Source organism: Hermetia illucens, chromosome 1 (genome assembly GCF_905115235.1).
Source record: "Hermetia illucens chromosome 1, iHerIll2.2.curated.20191125, whole genome shotgun sequence".
Classification (NCBI taxonomy): Eukaryota; Metazoa; Arthropoda; class Insecta; order Diptera; family Stratiomyidae; genus Hermetia; species Hermetia illucens.
The window spans coordinates 91,195,324-91,217,850 of NC_051849.1; the positions used below are offsets into that span (position 1 = coordinate 91,195,324).

General features: G+C 37.6%; 1 protein-coding gene across 3 annotated transcripts; it reads right to left on the reverse strand.

The window, feature by feature from the left end:
* Positions 1 to 877: 877 nt before the first annotated feature.
* LOC119650341 (multidrug resistance protein homolog 49-like) lies at positions 878 to 21,679 on the reverse strand. 3 transcript variants are annotated; one of them, XM_038053027.1, is made up of 13 exons: positions 21,173 to 21,677; positions 6,644 to 6,845; positions 5,719 to 5,776; positions 5,464 to 5,657; positions 5,256 to 5,400; positions 5,083 to 5,183; positions 3,513 to 5,020; positions 3,295 to 3,449; positions 2,967 to 3,233; positions 2,435 to 2,880; positions 2,216 to 2,378; positions 1,681 to 2,082; positions 878 to 1,419 (listed from the first exon to the last, which is right to left on the reverse strand). In XM_038053027.1, exons 2-13 carry the CDS (start codon positions 6,766 to 6,768, stop codon positions 1,075 to 1,077), a joined length of 3,909 nt encoding a protein of 1,302 aa, XP_037908955.1. In that variant the 5' UTR covers positions 6,769 to 6,845; positions 21,173 to 21,677; the 3' UTR covers positions 878 to 1,074. The 3 variants fall into 3 exon arrangements, with proteins under 3 accessions (XP_037908955.1, XP_037908940.1, XP_037908948.1); XM_038053012.1 differs by having other exon boundaries at positions 3,295 to 5,020; positions 21,173 to 21,679; XM_038053020.1 differs by lacking the exon at positions 21,173 to 21,677 and adding an exon at positions 12,820 to 13,317 and having other exon boundaries at positions 3,295 to 5,020.
* Positions 21,680 to 22,527: the final 848 nt, after the last annotated feature.

Consider the following 22,527-nt stretch of genomic DNA (forward strand, 5'->3'; position numbering starts at 1 on the left):
ATCGGTTTCGTCATTTTATTTTATTAAATGCCTGTTCAGGTTGTAATCGCGAGGCCTTTAAATCCCCATCCAGCGTATCAAGCCACCGTTGTTTAAGCCGGCTTTTTAGTTGCATACCATTAACTTTGATGTTCAGACCACACCATCGAAAACCCCACTCTCGCAGTTTCTCCACGATCGGTGCAAACCCATATCGATCGCACATATTCTCATTTCAGACGTAATCACAACCTGTCACGCCGCCAGTGTAATGTAGCATCTTCGTCCCCATTACCCCAAACGCCGTTCATTGTCTTTTATAGTCGGCCAACGCTCAGAACTATAGAGAGCGGCAGACGGACGACACTGCGGTAAATTTTAGATTTGAGACGTGCGCTGACACGTCGATCACGAAGAACACCAGTTGTGAAATGCCACCTCATCCAGGTTGCGTTAATGCGTGGAGCAATTTCATCACGCAGTTCTCCATTGGCTGATAGCATTGACTCGAGATATTCAAATCACTGAGTTCTGTCAATGACAGTAACCTGCCCCTCGAGATATTTAAATCGCTCAGTTCTGGTAATGGCAGTAACCTGCCGAGAACTGAGCGAGTTAGATAGGGAAACCTTTTATACCTGAAGCGTCAAACTTCCGGTTTCCCGACTTGTTATTTTTTGTTTGGTTTATATCTATTTATATCTGCATGATGAGCTTTTACAAATTTGTGTTTTTTTGCCAGGTTGTACCAATTTTTAGTCACCTGAAATGATATAAGAAGAGGACGAAGCGACGAAAGATTCGGACCACCTTACCAGGGTTCAGGAACTAAAGACTGATTGAACTAGTTATTTTTGAAGGAGTCCAATCTGTTAATTTATGAATAAATCATTGAACGTATTCATTATGTTAAGACTTTATTTTTTTTATCTTACTTTTGAAATCTTTCAATAGCACCTACTGCATTTGTTCGGAACGTTTCTAATAATATTTATAATATATAAATATATCAGCCGATAAGGAGAAAGCAGAAGTGAATGTTTTTATTCAGTTCTAATATCACAATGATTCGTTTTGAAGCTTAAATAAAATTGACTAATCTATTTGTTGCATTGCGTGCAATTTTGCATACTCCTTTCCTAAATCCATGAGTTCGCGATGAGTTCCCATTTCTACGACTTCGCCTGCCTTGATGACGCAAATTACATCTGCATTTTGGATTGTTGTTAAGCGATGAGCGATTGTAATACAAGTTCGTCCTTCGCGAGCAGCGTCTAAGGCGCGTTGAACTACTTTTTCACTGTGAGTGTCTAAAGCTGATGTGGCCTCGTCTAAAAGCATTATCCGTGGATTTCGAACAAGTGCTCGAGCAATTGCTATTCGCTGCTTTTGTCCTCCCGAAAGTTGAGTGCCTTTAGCTCCTAGGGAGGTTTCGTAGCCCTAAGAAGGTGTAAAATCAAATATATCAAAAAATAATCAACGGTAAAATAGCATGTTCAAAATCATATTATGTATTTTCTAACTCTAAGACATTTAACGTGCTCTAGGTTCAATATCCAATGGGACATATGGCGTTTATATCTCCGTTTGAATTTTCTATTACACTGTTTGTTTGAAGTTCAACACTCTCATTTTCTCAATGAAGAAACATACAGAAAAATAAAGAAGACTTTCAATTAATATCAACGTAGTCTTACTTACCAGTGGAAGATTCGTTACAAAGTCATGTATATTGGCATTTTTCGCAGCTTCAATAATTTCTGCCATAGCCACTTCTCGGGAATTATCCCCATAAGCGATATTTTCAGCAATTGTTTTGTCGAATAACACAGGCTCTTGCGAAACTAATCCTAAATGTGATCGGAGTTTTTCCACCGGAAAATCTGTTGTTGGAACTCCATCAAGATTTATTTCTCCTTCGTCCGGATCATAATAACGTAGCAGCAGTTGTATGCAGGTTGATTTTCCACAACCTGAAGGGCCTACCAGCGCTACTGTGCTACCTTTCGGAATTTTCAGTTTTAGACCTTGAAGGACTGGGATATTAGGTCGAGTTGGATATCGGAAGTAGATATCACTGTAATCAATGTTGCCTTGAATTTTCTGAAATTAAAGAGGAAAGCTAATTAAATCATAGTTCGTTGTTAAGCAGGATAATAATGGCAGGTTATTGCAGTTAACAAACATGTGGATGTACTTTGCAAAAATAATGAAGTCATTAATGGAAGGTACTTACCGATTCGTCGTTAAACGGCAGTGATGGAGGGTTATGGAATTTTGGAACTCTGTCGAGCAATTTGAGAATGCGAGCAGCCGAATTCATAGCCGCATTCACATTTGGTGCGTATGAAAGGGCTTGACCCAACATCCATGCGCCAAAAACCAAAGCTTCTGATACTCTAGAAAGACAATTTATCAGATAAATCCAACAACTTGCAGAAATAAACAAACTCACTTGATTACATCCTTGTAATGTAATTCCCCATGAGCTACTAGCACCCCACCATACCACAATGCTAAACCGTAGGCCATAGTGGGGGCAGTTTGTCCCAATGCAAACACTGCACCGCGGAATCGATTTTTCTTCCGACACGCAGCCAGGGATGCTTCAGTTTGCTTGCTGTATCGTTCGATAACTGGTTCCTCTTGATTAAGAGAAGCAATCGTACGAATATTCGAAATAGCCTCAACGGCTATTTGTGACGCTTTCTCTAGTGCCTTCTTTTCTTCGGCGTCACCAGCTTCCATATAACGAGCCTCGAAAACTATAGATCCGAGCACTAGAGGTATTGTCGTAAGTCCAACTAAAGTTAACTTCCATGAAAATACGAAAGCCAACAATACTCCGATCACCATTGTGGAAATAGACTGAAGTATCGCTCCGATTCGTGAGCCAGTAGCCTGAAAATAGGAAGTGATGATCAGTGATAACCAATCTCAAATGTATGTATTTTGCAAGCAATTAGAAAATTGTATAAACAACTGACCCCTTGTACGCCAGCGCAATCTCCTGACAATCTAGCACTCAGTGCGCCAACAGAGTTATCTTGATCATCAAAATAACCCATTTCCTGTGACAAGATCGCTTTAAAAGTCATTTTCCGCAATCTTGTAGTTAATCGAGATCCAGCAATGTTTAACATGAAAGTTTGTAGCAAATTTCCAAGTCCAGCGAAAAATCCCAAAATCAGGAAGTAGATTGAGAATAGAACAGATTCTGACGAGACCATTCCAGGATCGTCGATAGAGAGAATCTGTTTTGAAACGATAAAAATTTAGCGAGGGTTGATATTTGGAAGTTATTAAAACTCTTACTCCGTAGAATTCTCCGAAAATTACGGCGAAAGCAGGATGAGTAGATCCATGCATAATTGCAGCCAAGCATCCAATTACTATAAATTTCCATTCTGGAGCATTCAATTTGAACAGTCGCGTCAGAGATACTTTATATTTTTTGCCATTTGCAACATCTAGGATATAAATAAAATATATCGTTAAGAATAAAGGGGGAGTAATTTTTTCCAGGAATCTACCTGCATCTTCTGTTCCTGAAGCTTGAGATGATGAGTCCTTTTCTAGATCGTCATCCTCCGAGGAACTGGAAAAAGTGCGAGATTGTTTCCTTCTTCTTGGCTTCTCTTCCTCAGATTCAGGTTCCTCAGATTTTGAGACATTTACCAAGTCATAATAGAGACCCTTTCGTTCCATTAATTCGCGGTGGGTGCCTTCTTCTTGGACGACACCGTTTTGAATAAATACAATTTTGTCGGAGTTGGTGATAGTTGACAATCGATGCGATACAACTAAAGTAGTTCGCCCCTCACTAGCTTTCTCTAAAGCTTTTTGCACTCTTTTTTCAGAAGTCGGATCTAAGGCAGATGTCGCTTCATCCAGAAGCAGAATTTTTGGATCCCGAATTATAGCTCTAGCGATTGCAATACGTTGCTTCTGGCCCCCCGAAAGTTGTGCCCCACGTTCTCCTACCATTGATTCGTACTGTTGGGGAAGTTTCATTATAAAGTCGTGGCAGTTCGCAATTTTAGCAGCTGCGATAATTTCTTCTTGGGTGCAATCTGGTTTTCCATAGCGAATGTTATCACCGATAGTTGTAGCGAAAAGGACGGGCTCCTGTCCAACTACACCAATATTAGAGCGCAACCAATTTGTATTAAGTTCAGTTATCTTATTTCCGTCCAAGCGAATTATTCCACTTTTCGGATCATAAAGCCTCTGCAAAAGCTGTAGGCAAGTTGATTTTCCGCAGCCTGATGGTCCAACTAATGCGACAGATTGACCTGCTTTCACGGTCAAAGATAGTCCTTGGAGCACTTTGACATCATTACGGGCAGGATAGTTGAAGTATACATTCTCGAAATTAATATCGCCTTTGATATCCATAGGCTTCAAGCCATCTTTACTAAGTGGATCAATTAGAGGTTGCCTATTTATTATTGAATATATTGTTTTAGCCGCTCCTCTGGCTGATGAGAATGCCTCAATATGAGGTGATGCAAAGCCCAAATTTTGTGCCCCAACTAGGACACCAAATAAAACTATAATTAGCACAGCCGGGGTGTAGAGTTTATCTTCTTTGTCGCGGTCATCAAGAATCAAGGAAACTCCATACCAAAACGCTAAGGCATAACAACAATATATAAGAAACCACATGGTTCCTCCTCCAATCCCGGAGATGAGTCCTTTTCTTACTCCACTCTTTTCAGCAGGACCAAGCTTCACTTGGTATCGTTGCAACTCTTTTTCTTCTCCACCGAAAGCAACTACAGTGCGAATTCCATTCAAGACTTCTTCCGCAACCGATCCTGCCGAAGAATATGCCTTTAACTCCTTTTCAGAGAGTGAGCTTTGTATCTTGGCTACGAAGGCGGTCGAGAAAATGATAAGAGGAGCACAACTAAGCACTACTAACGTTAACTTCCATCCGTAGAAAAATGAGAAGATAATACTCATAATGAATGATGCGACGAGAAAAGTGAAAAATACCAGTTTTTCTCCTATTCCGTCTTTCATTTTATCCAAGTTACTGGAAAATATAAACAGGACATTGTTAGTACTTTATTGATAATTGCAGGAAAGGTTACTTACTCAGCTAACTTTGCAGCGAAGTTATTGTTTGTAGAAGTATCATACCAAGTTATGTCTTGTCTAATTGCTGAGCGGAAAAAAAGTTTTCGAATTGTCTCTATCTGTAAGGGTAAGAAGGAATCGCTATTTAGTTTCCTTGGGTTCTTAGCCTTTGGATTAAAAGTTTTTCTCACCTGTCTTAAAGCTGCATAATTGACTAAATCAGCTGCTATAGCTAAGCTAACTAGCTGAACTCCAGCAATTGCAAGGCTTGCAAATCCAAAGGCATTTGAATCCTGCAATATAGCCTCTTTGTTTTCTTCTGGTGTCGGGTTGGTTCTATAATATGGTAAGGATTGGTAAAAGGGGAGTTTCAAATTTTTGGATATGAGTGCTACTTACAGGACTTTGCCGCCGCCAAACAGGGATAATAGTATAGTTTTAGTCGACGTCCTATTATAAGATGTTCTATCAACTAACAGCGTTGTAAATTCACCATACGCGATTATTGCGAAAGGAAGGCCCACTGCTCCAATGGCCGCAAACACAATGGCCACCATAGTCAAAATCCGCTCCCATATTGTTGAAAATTTGAACTGTAAGGGACAAAAGTTAGCATTTGGTGTTTCATATTAGAGCATCTTGTTGTTAACTCACCAAGTCGAAATAAGAGATTGAAGTCTCATCTAGATCTGCGTTCGAATGGATGTATGTCCTGTAATGAAATGTTTATTGAAAACTATCTATTTTCTCCGCAGTTTACATACAAATATCCTTATGGAAACAAGGTAAAAACCATTAAATAAAAAAACATAAATTTACTTTTGCCGTCGGGATCTTTTGCTAAGAAATGTTATACATTTCATAACCTGCCATACTCAGCACTATGAGAATTATTTTTTCTCTCATATCCCAAAATGGCATAAACATCTTTGAAGTTCATCGTTCGAATTAATACTCAAATTTAGTTTGTAATCAAGAAAATACCGCACAATATGTGAAACGTCATTAAATTAACTAGTTTGTCATTTTTGGAGTAATCTGGTAGCCAACATTTCTTCCTTTCTTGAATATAAATTAATTTATTAAAATAGAGTATTTGCTATTTCGGGGATTAGTTTTCCGTCTTTCAGAGTTTATAAATAGGAAATAAACACCGTAGGAGGAGTAACTGATCCCCGAAATATGGTATTTGTTTTAGTAAATTAAATTGTAGCAGATGGGGTGTAGCTGCATTGTAATAGCTTTGGAGCTTATATATCGATTTTGTCTTTAATTAATAATTACTCGTTTATTCTTGCGGAAAGTAAAATCTTATTTCTTGCAATTTTATGAATGTTAATGGAAATTGATTGTCTCATTTCTTCAACCTGATATGATCTCAGAATCGCTTACGAGGAATTTCTGCAGGTACTCATAGTTCACATTACAATAATTGGTTGGCTACATATATCTATACTTTATAAGCTTAATAAATTACTTGGAATCCTCAAGTCTAGGCATCTGTTACAAATCATGACCTCGAATTGATGAGTGTATGAATAAATTTAGTACACAACTACGCAGTTGCACATTTACTTACGGGGTTAGGCCACTTGCTTTGGTTTGTTTCTCGTCTGCATTTAATTGTGGTGGATCCCAACTACCACGATTCGTCACATGTTTTAAAATGGTACTTTGAGCAATGTTGAAGGCTTTCTTAGTCATTTTTAATAAAATAGTAAAAAATGCACATTAAGAATAGACTTTTTCTAGCATAGAATCTCAGCGCAGCACTTAATTATCTGAAATGAAAGAAAACACGATGAAATTAGATATTAATTGTTAATTAGTAACGTAAGGATAAGTGAAAACGGTGGACCTAGCATCCTTGGCAGCTCTTCGAAACAAATTGATCGCTATGATATGGACTGACGCAAAAGCATTACCATAAACTCCTTTCTGACAATTTCATAGGCAAATTATAATCATTGGAAGAAGATCAAAGCAGTTTTCGGAAACGATCATTGGTGAATATTAAAGTGGCCTCAAAACTAAGCGGCCCACAAGTGATCAACTGTTCTGAGTGAAACATGTGCTTAAGAAATACTGGAATTCAGCATCGATGTGCACCAGGCCTTTGTGGATTTTAAGGAAGCTACGACAGTATAGATCATATAAAATAAATTTTGTATAAAATAATGCCCAGCCTTAAAATTTCAATGAAATTGGGACAAATGGTTCTAGATCCAAAGAGATTCGACAAAGAGCTTCAGGGCAAACTAGGGATGAAAGAAAGAAGACGGTCTCGCACTCAGTCTCTTCAATATAATACTGAAGCATATCACCCGAAGAATTCTTCGGCAGGTAGCAAGTAGTAATCCGCTCCACAGTATATGATATTTTATGTGCATCTGTAAGGAGCCTGAATTATAACGGTCGAAATTTTTACATTGCGATGGTCATTGCGGAAAATACTTTCATATTAAACATTTCCGAATTCCCTTTAATTTTTCTTACTTAATTTTTTATCCTTCCCGTCGTGGTACTCAACCGAGGTACTTCACGGAACAGCTTTTTCTCTTGAAGCTCACATCATGAGCAAAGTTGGGTCACTTCCAAAACTCTGTTGAGTCCAAGTTACAAAAGACAGTAACCCCGACCGTGTGATTGCTTCGTTCAGAGTAACTTATCAATATGACTTAATCGTCAATTTTTCTTTTAGGGTGAAAAGTGTGTTCATTAAATCATACAAGCGCAACAATTTGCAGGCTTCACTTTCCGCTTATTTCACAAGAATGTTTAAGAAGCAAGGAACGAAGTCCTAATTGCCTCACGCCCCACCAAACCTATCTTCTCCTTCTCTGGCTCCCTCTATGGTACTGTTCCGTGCATTGTATACTTCCCCTGTCTGATAATTTTCACCCCTGACTCGCATAATTTTCGTATCTACTATTATTTACCTCATTTCTTCGCTTCTTTGTGGATTTTAAAGTTAAGAGAATATCCTTGTTCATTCCGCTGAAGAAGGCAGCAGGTGGCTGCCGGAAAACATATAGATAAAAATAAATATTCACCATCTCTAAGTAACTTGGGAGCATTTATTTTTCGAGTATTGTATATCTCCTGTGGTTCAGATCTCCGATCATATTCGATGATATTGAAAAATCTCGTTAGTGCTCACATAGGAATCTTGATTATAAGGAATATGAGGGATCATTAGCGACAGCCTCCCTTTGAAATTGCGTCTGGGCTACAACACCTACTTAGAATGTACCACTGTGATGGAAACTGTGCCCTTGTGTAACATTTTCTACTAAAAAGCTGCAGGCACTTCAATGTTTTGACTGTACTGTACTGTAGATTTGGAAGAAGCTGAAACTCGCATTACTCACATGCTCATTTTCATTACACCAAACATGCCAAGCCTCCAGCTAGCACCTGCCTGCTATTCTGACATATGCCGTCACCCAACACGCGGCCGAATCTACACTTCCTCTTTTTTACCATAGATTTTGGTCCTATAAGCTTTCTGGGTTGAATCGTATTTACTTATTCGAATTAGATGGCGCACCCAATGCAGCCAATTTAGCATGATTTCATCCACAACCAAACAGTAGCGATGTCATTCATAGAATAGGGGTAAAAAGCTCTTCGATGGATTCTCCTCTTAAAAGTGGTTGCAAGCTAGAAATTTTGCTCGCTAAGAACCCAATTTTTTGAGGAATACGTGAGAATTTATCAAATGTGGGAAAAAGTTTGAAACGCGAAGATGCGGCATGACTTTTGTCGTCCAAAAAAATTTAGCCGGCACAAACCAGACTTCCAACCAATCAAGGGATTGGTGGGCGACGAGTGAAAACGTTAGGTTTATTAACATATAGGGTATGTATGTTCTAACGGAAGGCAGAGATGGCTCAGTAAAACCGAAATCTATAGTGGGGAAAATAGCACTCGGTGACTTCAACGCAAAGATCCGAAACAAACTGGTCCACCGTGGAACCGGGGACCACAATCCCTCAAAAAGCAAACTCATATAATTTCCCTACAGCAGAAATATGAAGAAATATGTCAATATCATCTGCTCGTTTCCCTCATCGCAAGGTCCATAAAAATATCATACATCAGAAATGAGCTGCATATAGCATCCTCGATGTACGCTCATATCTGGAGGTAACTTGCGACAGCGACCATTATCACCTCAAAGCAAGATATCGAAGGCGGATAGCAAATATTGGCAGTAGCAGGTTACCTCAGTTATCAGGTTTGATATTGAAAAGTTGCAGAATAAAGTAATGACATCAAAATAAGTCCGAGCGGTTGAAGAACAAATCCTGAAGACGCTGAAACGACACTAGGACGCTGTTAGTATTGATGGGAGGTGGAGTCCACTAAAGGACGCAATCGCATCGAATACGAACCTCGATATTATGCCGAACAATATTAGGAACGACCCACAAGTCCCAAAGGAGGCATATACGTAGAAATAAGACGGATTGCTAACAAAATCTGCAGAAAGAAGAAATGGAATGGAATGGAAGGTGGAAAGGTGGAAAGAAAACGACTATCAGTGAAATTTCGAAATAGACTGGAGGACTCAGTGGAGAACGCTAGTTACAGGCTGCTCGGCATTCGAATTTGTAGACGCCGTCGCTAGACCGAAAGAATAGAGACGAAGACTTCGAGAAATCAAGGGCTGACATCGGGCTGAAGCACCATAGACTGGCCGAAGCGTATACTGCGATTTCATCCGCGCAGCGAACTTTCTGAGCAAACTGGCAAACTGTGTCATTATGCATTCCCAATAAAGTAAGTTATTATCGAGCCCCTTTCATCGAAAACTAAAATAAATTCAATTAAAATCTGCAAATTAAAATTGAAGCAAATCGGACGGATCTTTCATAAAAAATGTTGTATAGTCTTTCATCTTCTGATAACCTAATTTTGAAGGGCTGCTCAGAGCTGGCCTAATTTCTTAACCAATTGGCTATGTTTCTTTTTGAAAAATATTGCCGAGAATCGCCCTCAGACTGAGATTAAGGCATGTTTGAATTATGAAAAAAAAAATGTTTCATAGTCCTAATTGATTAAAGACAAATATAGATAAACGACCGAATTATTTAAAAAATATTCACAATTATTCTTATTTTTTTTTAATGAAATCAAATTAAATTCATTAGTAGCACAGCATTCAGCAGACTCTGACACAGATCTGACTATCATGTACATAAATCTTGCAATTATAGGTTCAAACATCTAATTAATATTAATCTGACCTGTATGTTGTCTATATTCATAACTTGTTATTATGACTATAAAGCTAAAGTTATAAAGTTAAGTAGGGTGGTCTGCCAACTAGATTGAAATAAAATAGTAAACAGGGTGTACAATAGTTTATCAGGATTGAAAGAATGTTTATTAAGGTTAATCCAAAAAATGGAAAAATGGAAAAAGTCAAGAATAAAACATCCAGAATTGTTTTTTTAACTTTTTCCCAATCTCTTTCATAATATTTAGTTCGACATCATACAGCACGTGGTCGAAGATAACGATTGTTGCATTAAATTATCATCATCATTAGCATCAACAGCACAGAAACCGGTATCCGGTCTAGACATTGCCAGCCTAACTACTCTATCTGAGGCAGGATTTACTAGGTCTTTTATTTCGAACATAGATATTGTCTTTATATACTTTTGGGTTACATGAAGCCTGCCAGAATTTGTATTTGGAGAAATAATGCTTTTTATATATTAAGGCTTTATTCTCTTTAATTAGTAGAAAATTAGTTACTATAGTAGTTAGTGCTTTTGGATTTCGGACGTCCAAAAAATATTAGTCAGGGAATTGAAAAATGGTTCGAATTAAGATTTTCTAAACTCCGGATAATCCGTATTTCGCAGAAATATTAATTAAGTGGCAGAATGAATTTAATGCCTCGTTTTATTGAAAATATTTAAATATTCAATTTAGTATATTTGACGGACTCAATGACATAACATAAAAAGTTATGGTGTGGTGTTTTGATTTTTTTTATTATTTTTTCCACGGCAAAAATTGTTCGGTCACTTCGAAGGATCTGTGTTTTAACACGGCACAAAGAATTTTGAATTAATCGAAATGTCGAAAACTGAGCTATGATCGCTGTCCAAGGATGAGCGTTGTCAATATCCAGAGGTTCAGAAATTTAATAAAGGAAAATTAGGCACTAAAATCTCTGGGTCGCCCAATATGAATTACGGGAATACCTTACAACTTGTGACAGTGAACCTTCGATGAAAGTTTTCGAGTAGCTCTTCAATCCAATAAAGCAAGACAGCAACCCCTTTAGCAGTACAATTTTAACCTGTGGTGTTAGGTGATCGAAGTGGAAAAAGAGCGGTCAAAAAGTTCACGGCAATTGTTCCTTTGTTCAGCCAAGTTTCCTATGGATTATCTGAACGACTGATAACAAATGTCATTTTAGTAAGATTTTGTTCTACACAAAATCTTAAAAATGTCGCTCTGCTCCATGACAATATCAGACCTATTTCAGTAACTAGCAAGGAAATATGTATTCCCAGAACGGACGATTATGTGGAAAATGCTAAACTTTTGTATTACGGTTTAGTTCCGGTTGAAACCAAAACTTTAGACGTATTCTTATTCTGCGTACCTGTCGCCATTGTCGGAACCACGAGTGTAATGTTACATTAAAATGGCGGAGAAAATTCAGAACGAAAATAAGAAATGATTGATGGAAATACATAATAGTGGTTCGGACCAGAATTACGGATGTTTAAAATAAAGTGTAAAAATTAAAAAATAAAAAGTCTGTCAAAAATTAGTTACTCGAGCGGAATTAGAGTTGGTGCTGATCCTTATCCTTTACTAAAATGGAAATATATCGATTATGAGTATATCATTAAATTTCAAAATATTTCGTTACATACGAGCAATACACACACTCAATTCTTACTCTTCTATTTTAAATATAACGTTATTCCTATTTAAATTGTAAATTTAGTTATTTATATCTCCCATTCATACTTTTTATAGTGTCGATTTTAAATTGCTTTATGGAAAGAAAGTTAAAACACAGAAAAAGATATTGCATCCTAGACAGACTTCTACATATAGTAAGTGTATCAGGGTGGTCGGCATTATGTAGGGATGCAAAACACTTTTATTACCTTATCTTTGTTTACAGTTCGATTATTTCTGGTTTTAATTGGTAATTGCACGACTGATTGAATTGACATGGACTAGTGCGCGCGATTCCAAGCAATTTGTTAGGGATTTCGACACAATATGAATATCAAATTAGTCAGTTGATTGGTTTTGATAAAATTAAATGTTTGTTAAGAAGGCTTCCTTCAAAAAGCGGAAGAAATCTATGGTAAATGGACAACTCAAACTAATATCAATGTCATTTCATTGTCTCTCTGAAGTATACTCTACTTTTATATATTCAGTAGCCCCATTTTCAGAGCACTAGAAAATAAATGCTTCCTAGTGTTTTGTATATGTTTGTATACCACATCAAAGGCTTCCAATTCACACAGTAAAAAGCCGCAAGGATTTCAAGGCCGACCGACATTGAACTAGAACTCCAAAGCAGCGAGCCTATATGAAAGCATTCACGGTCAAAGAACACAAGAATTATGGATTCGTGCAAATGATTTCCGGCACTACAAACAAACTTTTTCACTTGGTGTACATATGTATGTGTGTTCCAATTTAAGAATGATATAATTCTATAAATTAAGACATTATTAGACAAAGCATACATGCACTTACAAAAGAGATGAAAAAGAATGTAACTCTTCTTTTCAAAATCACTAGATTTCCTGTTACACAAAAGCAAACACTTTCTCACTTATCACACTTGTATCCTTGACTTTGGTTTGTTACTGAATGCGGCAACATCTATCCAGCAACTGAATGAATCACTCACTCATCCCCCGACCCGATTCCGACCCTGCTATCCCAGGGAAGTATAAAGCAGTATAGCGTGAGTCCTGGCACTGCAGTGGCTGCCTGCACAGAATATTTAATAGCAGGATGCGCTCGAAACGGTAGTCGACACTTTGTTTGGATTTGTTCATTTGGTTTTTGCGCGCTGTTTATGCAACATGCTCTAGAATTAAACACATTCTCAGACGGTTTCCTGTTGCATAATGAATTTGTACAGATATCCTGCGTTCGTTACGAATAACAGGAGCTTAATGAGGCTCCCTGCAATTTTGATGATTGCGTTGCACAGAGCCCAAGCTCTTTAGACGTATCCCGGGTAAAATTCAGTAGACAACTGATGGGAACAGCTCCATTGCTAACACTACGACTCGCAAACTTCTCTTATCAACTACGATTTTAATAAAGCGGAAAAAATGAATCTTTTTCATTCATGGATGATTGCTTCCTTAACAGGAATGTACTCGTATATATAATGCTAATTAGCGTACGAATATAAAGCTGTAGAATTTTAATTTTGATCGAATTATTTGGTAAGATGTCGGTACTGGACGTTTATGGAAGCAATGAAATAAACCGAAATATTTAAGCGTCAAAGATGAATACGTTAAAATATTAAAATAACACACAGCGCCATAAACGTGTGAAGTTTTCTCGGAATTTGCATTGAATAGTCGATTAGTTCCATGTTTATGGGCAGCTGGAGAAATCGCAAGTAAGCAGCCACCTTAACATTCTCAGCTATTGCATGCTACTTCGAATAAATTGTAAACTGGGTGCGACCCTTTTGAGCTTGCTAGAATAGCAATCATCACATTTTTTAATTCAAATGAAAGGTCCTTAAATTTAACGCTGACAGTTTACTAGTGTCGGAAAATAAAAAACAACATATCATATAATGAATTAATCAGAAAGTAATCGCAAGCAAACTCTTCTATTTATTTGCTGATCATCGAGTACATACTAATCTGCTTCTGCTTTTTTAGTTGCTTGTATATAGCTTGGAAATAGCAATCACTAACGCCGAACTTGACCGCAGTGGAAGCCTTATCTACATAAACATACAAATGTTTAAAACAACAGATAAGTTATGCATTCATTCGTGGAATAAATGATGTTAACCCCAGGAACTATCATTGTCGTTCCGGAAATGAAAACCTAACGCTTGGAGCAGGACGGAAATGCAATGATATGTACCTATTGAACGTTATGCTTATTTCACCAGAAATGGCATATTGCGAATCCATGATTGCAATTTATTCCAAAGGTTGGCTTACGAAGATAGTTTTCCTTCAATGGGCGTTCCTTCTGGTAATAAACTTTAAGGAATTAAGCGAAACACCGTCTCCCTTGCTAGTAGTGATTTTTTATTCGACTTACAAGATATTTCGGGAAAACTTGATCCCTTCTTCAGTGCCGGTACTGAAGAAAATTAATACTAGCAACGGAGAGACGAGACGAGAGAGACGGTTTTAATTCCTTAAATCGTTTCGCTAACACACATTGATAATGAACTTTAGTTATAATTATATTATTATGAAAGTTTCAAAGCGTGACATACTCAATATTACACATTCCTGGATGGTATATGCATGTAATGTGAGGATGTTTAAAAAACCACTAGGCTGTATATGGGTGCATATCGTTTTAATTAAGGTTTGTGGTTCGTTGTGTAAAACCAAACCACTTTTCTTAGGAACAGTTATACCGATTGACACGAAACTTGGTGGAAAGGTGGTAACTGTGAATGCGCACGCACACAATGAGCTACATCGCTCGATGTGGAATTTAAGATTCTCACGATCTACCTAACCGAAAAATCTGTAACATCACGAAGCTGCTACAATACGGCACCTGGGTTCCACAATACTCTCCATACCGATATCTGTTCAAATAAAGTTAATTTTTAGTAATTGATTGATCTAAGTTCATCCTAGAACACAGGAAATCATCAAAGACTTCGAAAGGCTTTAATATAATATAAAGCATGATCCTACTAAGTTTGGTGTTAATCGCACTATTATTAACGAAGTTATAGTAGAACAAAGTTGTCGTTATGTGTAAATTCTAAAATTTGAATGAATGTCAGTATCACGCTAAAGTAAGTATTCTTACATAATACAATATGTGCTAGGTGCATTCAAATCGAACAAATGTCCACTCAAATATGTTTATATAACACACAAAACTTTTCATGCTTGAAGCGTCCAGTCGGGAAACCGTAACCGATTTGTTAGCACTGTAGGCCCTTAACGCTTTAGTAGTAGTAGATTTTGTTAGTCAGTTTGATAAATGAGTACAAACAAAGAAAGGCGAAGTTTTTTTTTGCTTTTCAAAACTCTGAAGGCGGATTGGCATATACGAGTATGTAATTAAATTTGTTTGAGAGTAATAAGTAGTGCTATTTATAATACATATAACGGCCTAACCAAGGCTTGATTGGAAGTTGAACTGACAGCACACTTTGCCTTCCTCTGTCTTTGCTATCATATCAGCGCAGGAGGTGATTGCCCCAACTTTATGTGTTGTCATGCCCCTCAAATAACTTTCCCTATTCACGACTCAGGGCGTTTGGAGGTATGTGGAGCATGGGTTGCGGTACTTACCGTCTCTATTTGCTTGTCCCAAATTGATTAAAAACAACAATCCGGGTCGAGCTATAGCGCCATGTAAAGTAAAATACCCACAAGACCCTGATGGATTGAATCTATGGCCGTTCTGGTCGCCATACGCTTTTATCAAAAATTATAGCCGTCAAACTGGCTCGAAAATTTCCAAAGTGATCAGATTATACTGCCAAGATGAAAGAGGCCTCAGGACTAAGAAGCCAGATTTGCGGATATCAGCCGCGCATTCCATAATAGCACCTGTCACTTTGAAACATGTCTTGATAGTAACTCTGAGTTTCTCGATGGGTATTCATTTTTTTGCCGCGATCGCGATGTTCAGATTTCAGACAAACTCATAGGTGGAGATGTCAAGCAACATATTCCTGTTGACCCTATCACTCTATTAAGCACCTGTCCATATGAGGCAATCACTATTCGTATTTCATCTTCGAACTGCGTTCCGTTTATTATTTCTTGTTTATTGTTTTTGCCGGTCGGGTAGGTGGACATTTTTTTTTCATAAGCGGGGGGATATTCTGTTAACTAAATATTCGGCCCAACGATTCATCATCTGTATATCCCACAATTCAATGGCCGACCTCAGTCGGTCTACCCGTCATTTGAAAACACATCACTCGCGCGTTTCTAGCTCGTACGACGTTCATGTCTTCCTGATTATTTTGTAACTAGGCTGCCGTAGCGTTTTATTACTTCCTCGAGAAATTGCTTCCATTCTTTGTTTCCACCTTGTATTATAAGCTTCCGGTTGATGTGCAGTCGATGTTGCCAACTTTAAAGTCCCATATTCGTCGACAAAAATCTAAATGCGGAACACTTATTCCGAGCGATCTGTTCATGTTCGAACTTCTCGTTTTTCGAATCCCATTAACAACATAAAATTCGACGATTGTATTTCATTCTCCCCCAATTCTGCAGGTGAGTTTCACCGAAATTACTTTTCATTAGTCTTTATATCTACCCCCTTTTTCTGTACTTCTTCCGATCAATTCAATATACTATCACCCTATGTCTCTCCATTTCTTTTCCGACCCTTGCCAACGACAGTCTTAGTATTATGGGCGGTTGTGGCGGTAGTTCTGCTAATTTTCTTTTAAATATGAACAGCATTTTTATCCCCGTCTTTTCGTTAATTTTCTGTTCATCTGTAGATATCTTGGAATAAGGCATGAATCATCTCCTTACATAGAAAGGTGACGCTTCATTGGTTGAAAACTACCAGTACACCTCAATCCTTTGTTCTACGTATGAAATTCTGGAGAGATATGTTAAAGGTTGCCTTTCGTCTTGCTTCGGACACCTCACTGCGCAGAAGTAGCATGGTTTTCAAAGGCGGTGCTTCACCGTAACTAACTTATTATAGTTTATCAACTTTCTTACTAAATCGCTCAATGAAAGGAAGACGTGCACACAATTTACTCTGACACTCCATTCACCATATCTTGCTGCCCAACAATCTTGGCTCGTATGTCTTTCCGTCATTTGTTGGTTGAGCTCGTACTTATTGGGTAAAGTGAGTAGGGTCCCCTTCAACAGTTGCGTTTTTTCCTCCCATCTGGAGGCTCCTTCTTCTTTAGGAAGATCATTATCCTTCCTTGTTTACTTGTCCTTATTTGTTGTATGCAGATCATTGAAAACCATTTGCTATAGTTGACTCGCCTATAGAACTTTCATCACCTACACTCAAACTTCGACACTCTGTTTCATTGGTGTGAACAACTTAGCAAATGTTTCATGATAGTTTTTTCCTACAATCTCCTTCCCTAACACCTGGTTATTATTTAGATGGTCTGTCTCTTTCAGCTATTTCTTCTTATAAGGATCTTGGCGCAACATTCGACAGCAGCCGAGTCGAGCTTATAGACTGTTTGTTCACCGGGCAGATCACTGACTGATATACATATGTGGCTTTTATAAACTGTGTCATGGCTTAATGGATGTTTAATGTGATTATTACTCTCTCTGGGGATAGTTCTGCTGAACATAAACCAACTACACCCCAACATCAAATTTATCTTGACAGTGGAAGAAGGAGGAGAAACCTCTTTTTCGACCTCAAGGTAATTTCTAATATATAAAAATACAATAGAATTTGACATTTTTAGGAAGTTCAGCATTGCGCTCGCCCGTGATTACTATAATGATTTCACTCAGGATTCAGCTGAGTCGACTGGTATCCAACGTCAAGTCACGATACAAATCCCGGTGACATTAGTGAGATTCGAACCGTGACCTTCCGCATGATAACCTAGTCCTCTAGCCACTGAGAACTATCATGATTACATCGAACCACACATACTAACACAAGAAGGCCATTGACTAACAGTATTCCTAACCGATGAAAGATTAAAGAAAGAACGAACGGTCATCCCTAATATCGCAACAAAAAACTACCACCCCAGATGATCGATTAAATTATAAAGAAAAAGCAAAGTTGATCAAGAAATAAATACACAACCCCTTATGAACAAGAAAAAACAAGTCGGGAAACCGGAAGTTAGACGCTTCAGGTATGAAAGGTTTTGTGTATTTCTTTTATAAAGAGATTTGGGTGTGCATTTGTCCCATTAGCATGTATCACGTAAAATATGCATATATTATGTGAAAATAGCCACTTTCAAGTGATATTGACATTCATAGTCTTGAATTTGCAGAGAAGCGCAGATTTGACCTAGTATAACTTTGTTAGTAACAGTGCGATTTTCACCAAATTTGGCAGGATCATGATTTATACTGGTGCCTACATTGCTGCAAAATTGTGTGATTCTAGGGTGAACTTAAGGGGGGTTTTCCTGTCAATTACTAAAAATTATAGTAATATACTATTATTAACTTTATTTGAACAGGTATCGATATGGAGGGTATTTCGGAGCCTAGGCAGCATATAGTGGCAGCCCTCTGTTTTTTTCCAGATTTTTCGGTTTGGTAGTTCCTGAGAATGGGTTCGCTAAAAAAATGACCACTTTCAACCCCCCGCACTCCCCACCTTTTCAGCAAAAGTCAAAACTAACACCGGCTTCGAAAAGTACTAACCGAGACCTTTAATTTGATACCCCACATGACTATATTTGATGAAAAAAAAATGTACACCCCCCTTTTGCATGTATGGGGACCCCCCCCTTAAATTCATCGTAAGAGGATGTAACTCACTATATGCGTGAGCGTTCACAGTTCCCACCTTTTTACCAAATTTGGTGTCAATCGCTACAACCATCTCCGAGAAAAATGCGTGTGACAGACAGACAGACAGACAGACAGACAGACAGACAGACGGACAGACAGACAGACGGTAAACCGATTTTAATAAGGTTTTGTTTTACAAACAAAACCTTAAAAACAAAAACAAAGCGTATAGGATAACTACCGCCTACTTCAAGGAATTCTTTAATGAGATATGAACCAATTTGAATAAGTTTGATACTGAGTTTGTTGGCTCCAGGAGGAATATACGCTCAAGTGCCGGTTAACAAGAGAGAAGGATAGAAAAGAGCATAAAGAGAAGAGCGGGATATATCGGATGAATAGCTCAAGCCGGTAAAGCTTGACACCCACGCAAGTTTTTTCTAGATAGAAAAACTCAGGAAACCCCCTCCAAATAGACTTGTTAGGATGTTAAAAGTACATAACTTTTGTCCCCTACAGTTCGGATTATGGTAAAGGGATACGACCAAACTATAATAGATGTATGGACATACATATATTAGAGCCAATTCGATTTACTATCATCAAAGGTTTGTCGTTTCTTTAAAAAATGGCAGAGAGTTAGTGCTGGCATCTCCTCGATTAGCATTAAAAAAACAACCTATGCTTCCCTCATATTTTTAGTCGAAACATCTGTAATAAATTAAACAGCGATGGTGGCGTCGAATTCTATGGAATCTACTTTTTTAATATAGATTGGAACTAAATATTATAATTATTTTTAATATCTGCATAATCTAGCCTCCACGGGTGAGTTTTTCTTTCTTGGAGGACAACTGCACAGAACAATAAGTAACTCCGCCAAAAAAGGAATTCATCGATTTTAGTAACAGAGACTTATTTTAAGGGAAAGCATCTAAACAAATTATCTTTAATGTTATGTTCTCAAACTAGAAAAAGATAATTGTTTCTTGTTCGCGCGCTTTGTGCTGACTGCTATGCAATGTGCGCTGTAGTTATGATAAAATGCACTGCAAGTCATGGTTTCATTTATCAATCGCCGTAATTGCAAGTAGTTATATAATTAGCCCAAGAGATTGGATATGCGATAAGGGTTGGAGAGCGACATAGTTCGAGTGTGTAAGTTTATTTGAACTGTATTGATGTTTTGCTACGGCGAAAAGCACTCAACATAACATATCACCTTTGGACTTAAGTCGACGGTACACAGTTCTAGGAATATCTAAAACATACAGACACTCAATGGGTAAGGTGGCTTGAAATAGCGATATTATGTAGGTATCTGTTCTGAACTTGAACTTTTTACTTTGTTGCTTTATAAACTGGCGTAGTCATTTTTGAGAAAAATTAATAGAGTTCAGAACTTTAGAAAGAAAGTTTGTCAATGGGAAAGTGGGTGGAGAACTAGCTCTCAGGGGAGGAATATTGTCAATGGATGCTATTAGTATTAAATTTCTTATCCATCTGCTATTCGTGAATGCGAGAAAAACACCGAGGCGGCAAAGAAATTAATGCGTTGTCACAAAAAATTTACAAAATTAAAATTTAACGCATTCCTGCATCGACTTGCAATTATAACATAAGCACCCTTTTGTTACTTTTTGGAATAAGCACGCTTATTTTCACTGAAAAACTTGCTTCAGACCAATGTAATTTGAGTGAAAATAAGAATATGTGTAGAATGTGTATGCGTGGAATGTTCAAATATATGGCCCAATTCGTATTGGATCTCAGGGATAAATGCTAGAAATCTTTATTTCAGAAGTACACATATATATACCCATATGTCGTTGATAATTTTTATATTAATAAGAACAGAGCACGACTTCAAAAATCTGCAAGAGTAGGAAGTTCTCGCAACCGAAGGTAAAGTCAAGAAAGATCTAAAAAATTTCTTGAAGCTACATAGGTTCATATGTGCTGTCATTTGATTGCATTACTTCGCTGCAAATTTATGCCTGTTAAATATTCGAACAATGAAAGATACTAAACTTGTCTATATATCATAACTACTCTATTGTTGTAGTAGGTGAAGATTAACAAAACGATGAAATTAACGACTTTTTTGAAATCCATTTATCCAGCTTTGATACTCCGAAGGGTACATAACTCCTGCAATGTTCTTAGTGTAGTAACATTTCTACTTGGCTCTATATACGACTATGTATATTGCTTCACTAGTTGATTATATTTTCAAAGAGATGGCTTTGCAGGTGAAATATAAATGAAGGCTTAGGAACATCTCCATATTTTTTTACCTCACAAGTATTTAAAGTTCGTTCCGAAATTAAATCAATAATATTGATCTTCTGCTTTTCGTTCTTTTTAGGTCGATAGGTCTTAAAATTACAATACATTATACAAATCACAAGTTCAAACAGTTATCTTACCAAATTCGAACTTTGTTATTATTTATAATATTATCCAAAATAGGTATCCACGCTATCGCTGTAATCACTCTTATCACTCACAACTACTAATTACTTCTAATATAACGAAACTCTGATAGGTTAATACTAGATTCAGGTACACTTCCTCTTATGAACAATATCACACACTTCTGGCAATCAACTGATCGGCGTTTATGTTTACTTTTCTTTAAATATCATCTCAAGAAAGCTTCATCTGCAACTAATCCATTCAATGGTTTCTCCACTTTGCCGGGATTCCCTTTTTGAAAATCACCAACGCTCTCCAGCAGTGGATTCCGCAAAAAGTGATACATTTCATTTCGTGTGAAATTCTGTCTACGATATAAGCCTCAAACTTGTCCAGCGAGATTCCAAGTCTGTGCGGAAAGTTCGGTATTTTCGATTATACAGCCATTCCCCAGCATACGTAAGCGGTGCGACAACTTAACGTCTGACCGGCGTGTGAGGTTGTTTTCCAGTATGCGCACCTGAACTTCGTAGTAAACTGATACCATATGGATTCCCGTTTTAAGTATCTCCATATACAATACTATGGCGGGTATCTTGGATGGCTCGTTATTCACTTACTAATGAAGTCAATTGAAATTCATTTTGAATGCATGATGCGTTTGCATGTTGTTCACCTTGAGTGGAGAAAATAAAAGATATTTCCTCAGTGTGTTAATTGCTAGATTCAGGTTCACTGGAACTGATCATAATAAAAAATAGTGGAGTACTTAGAACCATGGCATACGCGAAGTTCTTGCTCTTTACTGTATTGGCTCCAATGATGCGGATGAATCACCAAACTTCGTAAAATGTGTTGTTTTCAAAAGATGACATATGTATGTCAAGTATTCAGCTATACGATACATGCAGGCCTTCCAAGAGAAAAGTTCAAACAAACACATCAAATAAGAAGTTCCAAGTCCACTTGATATTCGCAATAGGGTTTGCGGCAGTGTCTTCAAAATAAATATATTTTTCTCACAGATTCCTTTTTTGTATTCCTTCAATAGATTACTAATTAAAAAATGTTTGCACATAGCACTAAGAGAAACTAACATCAGACAAAGTACATGTGCCTGTTTATACGTGAAAAAACCATTGGGTTCACGGAGATATGTCAGTTAACTAACTGACCGGGAAGTCAATTGACTCAATCCTAATGTATACAATGTTCACCTATTCTACAATTTTCGTGTTAATAAATATTGGTTCCTGTTCACACCTTCGTCGAATATAAGACGTCCACACTGGTTCTTTGTTTATTAATTTTCCTATTCCCTTTCTCACGAGACAGTCTTTCACTCACATAATCATCGATGGCGCTA

What these genes read in the sequence shown, in the direction of transcription:
- LOC119650341 (XM_038053012.1), bottom strand. Translation starts at nt 6,768, where the DNA reads ATGACTAAGAAAGCCTTCAACATTGCTCAAAGTACCATTTTAAAACAT. An exon ending in AAAGCAAGTGGCCTAACCCC is followed by an intron (nt 5,777 to 6,643) that starts GTAAGTAAATGT and finishes ATTTCATTACAG; the next exon opens with GACATACATCCATTCGAACG. An exon ending in CATTACAAGGATGTAATCAA is followed by an intron (nt 2,379 to 2,434) that starts GTGAGTTTGTTT and finishes TTGTCTTTCTAG; the next exon opens with AGTATCAGAAGCTTTGGTTT.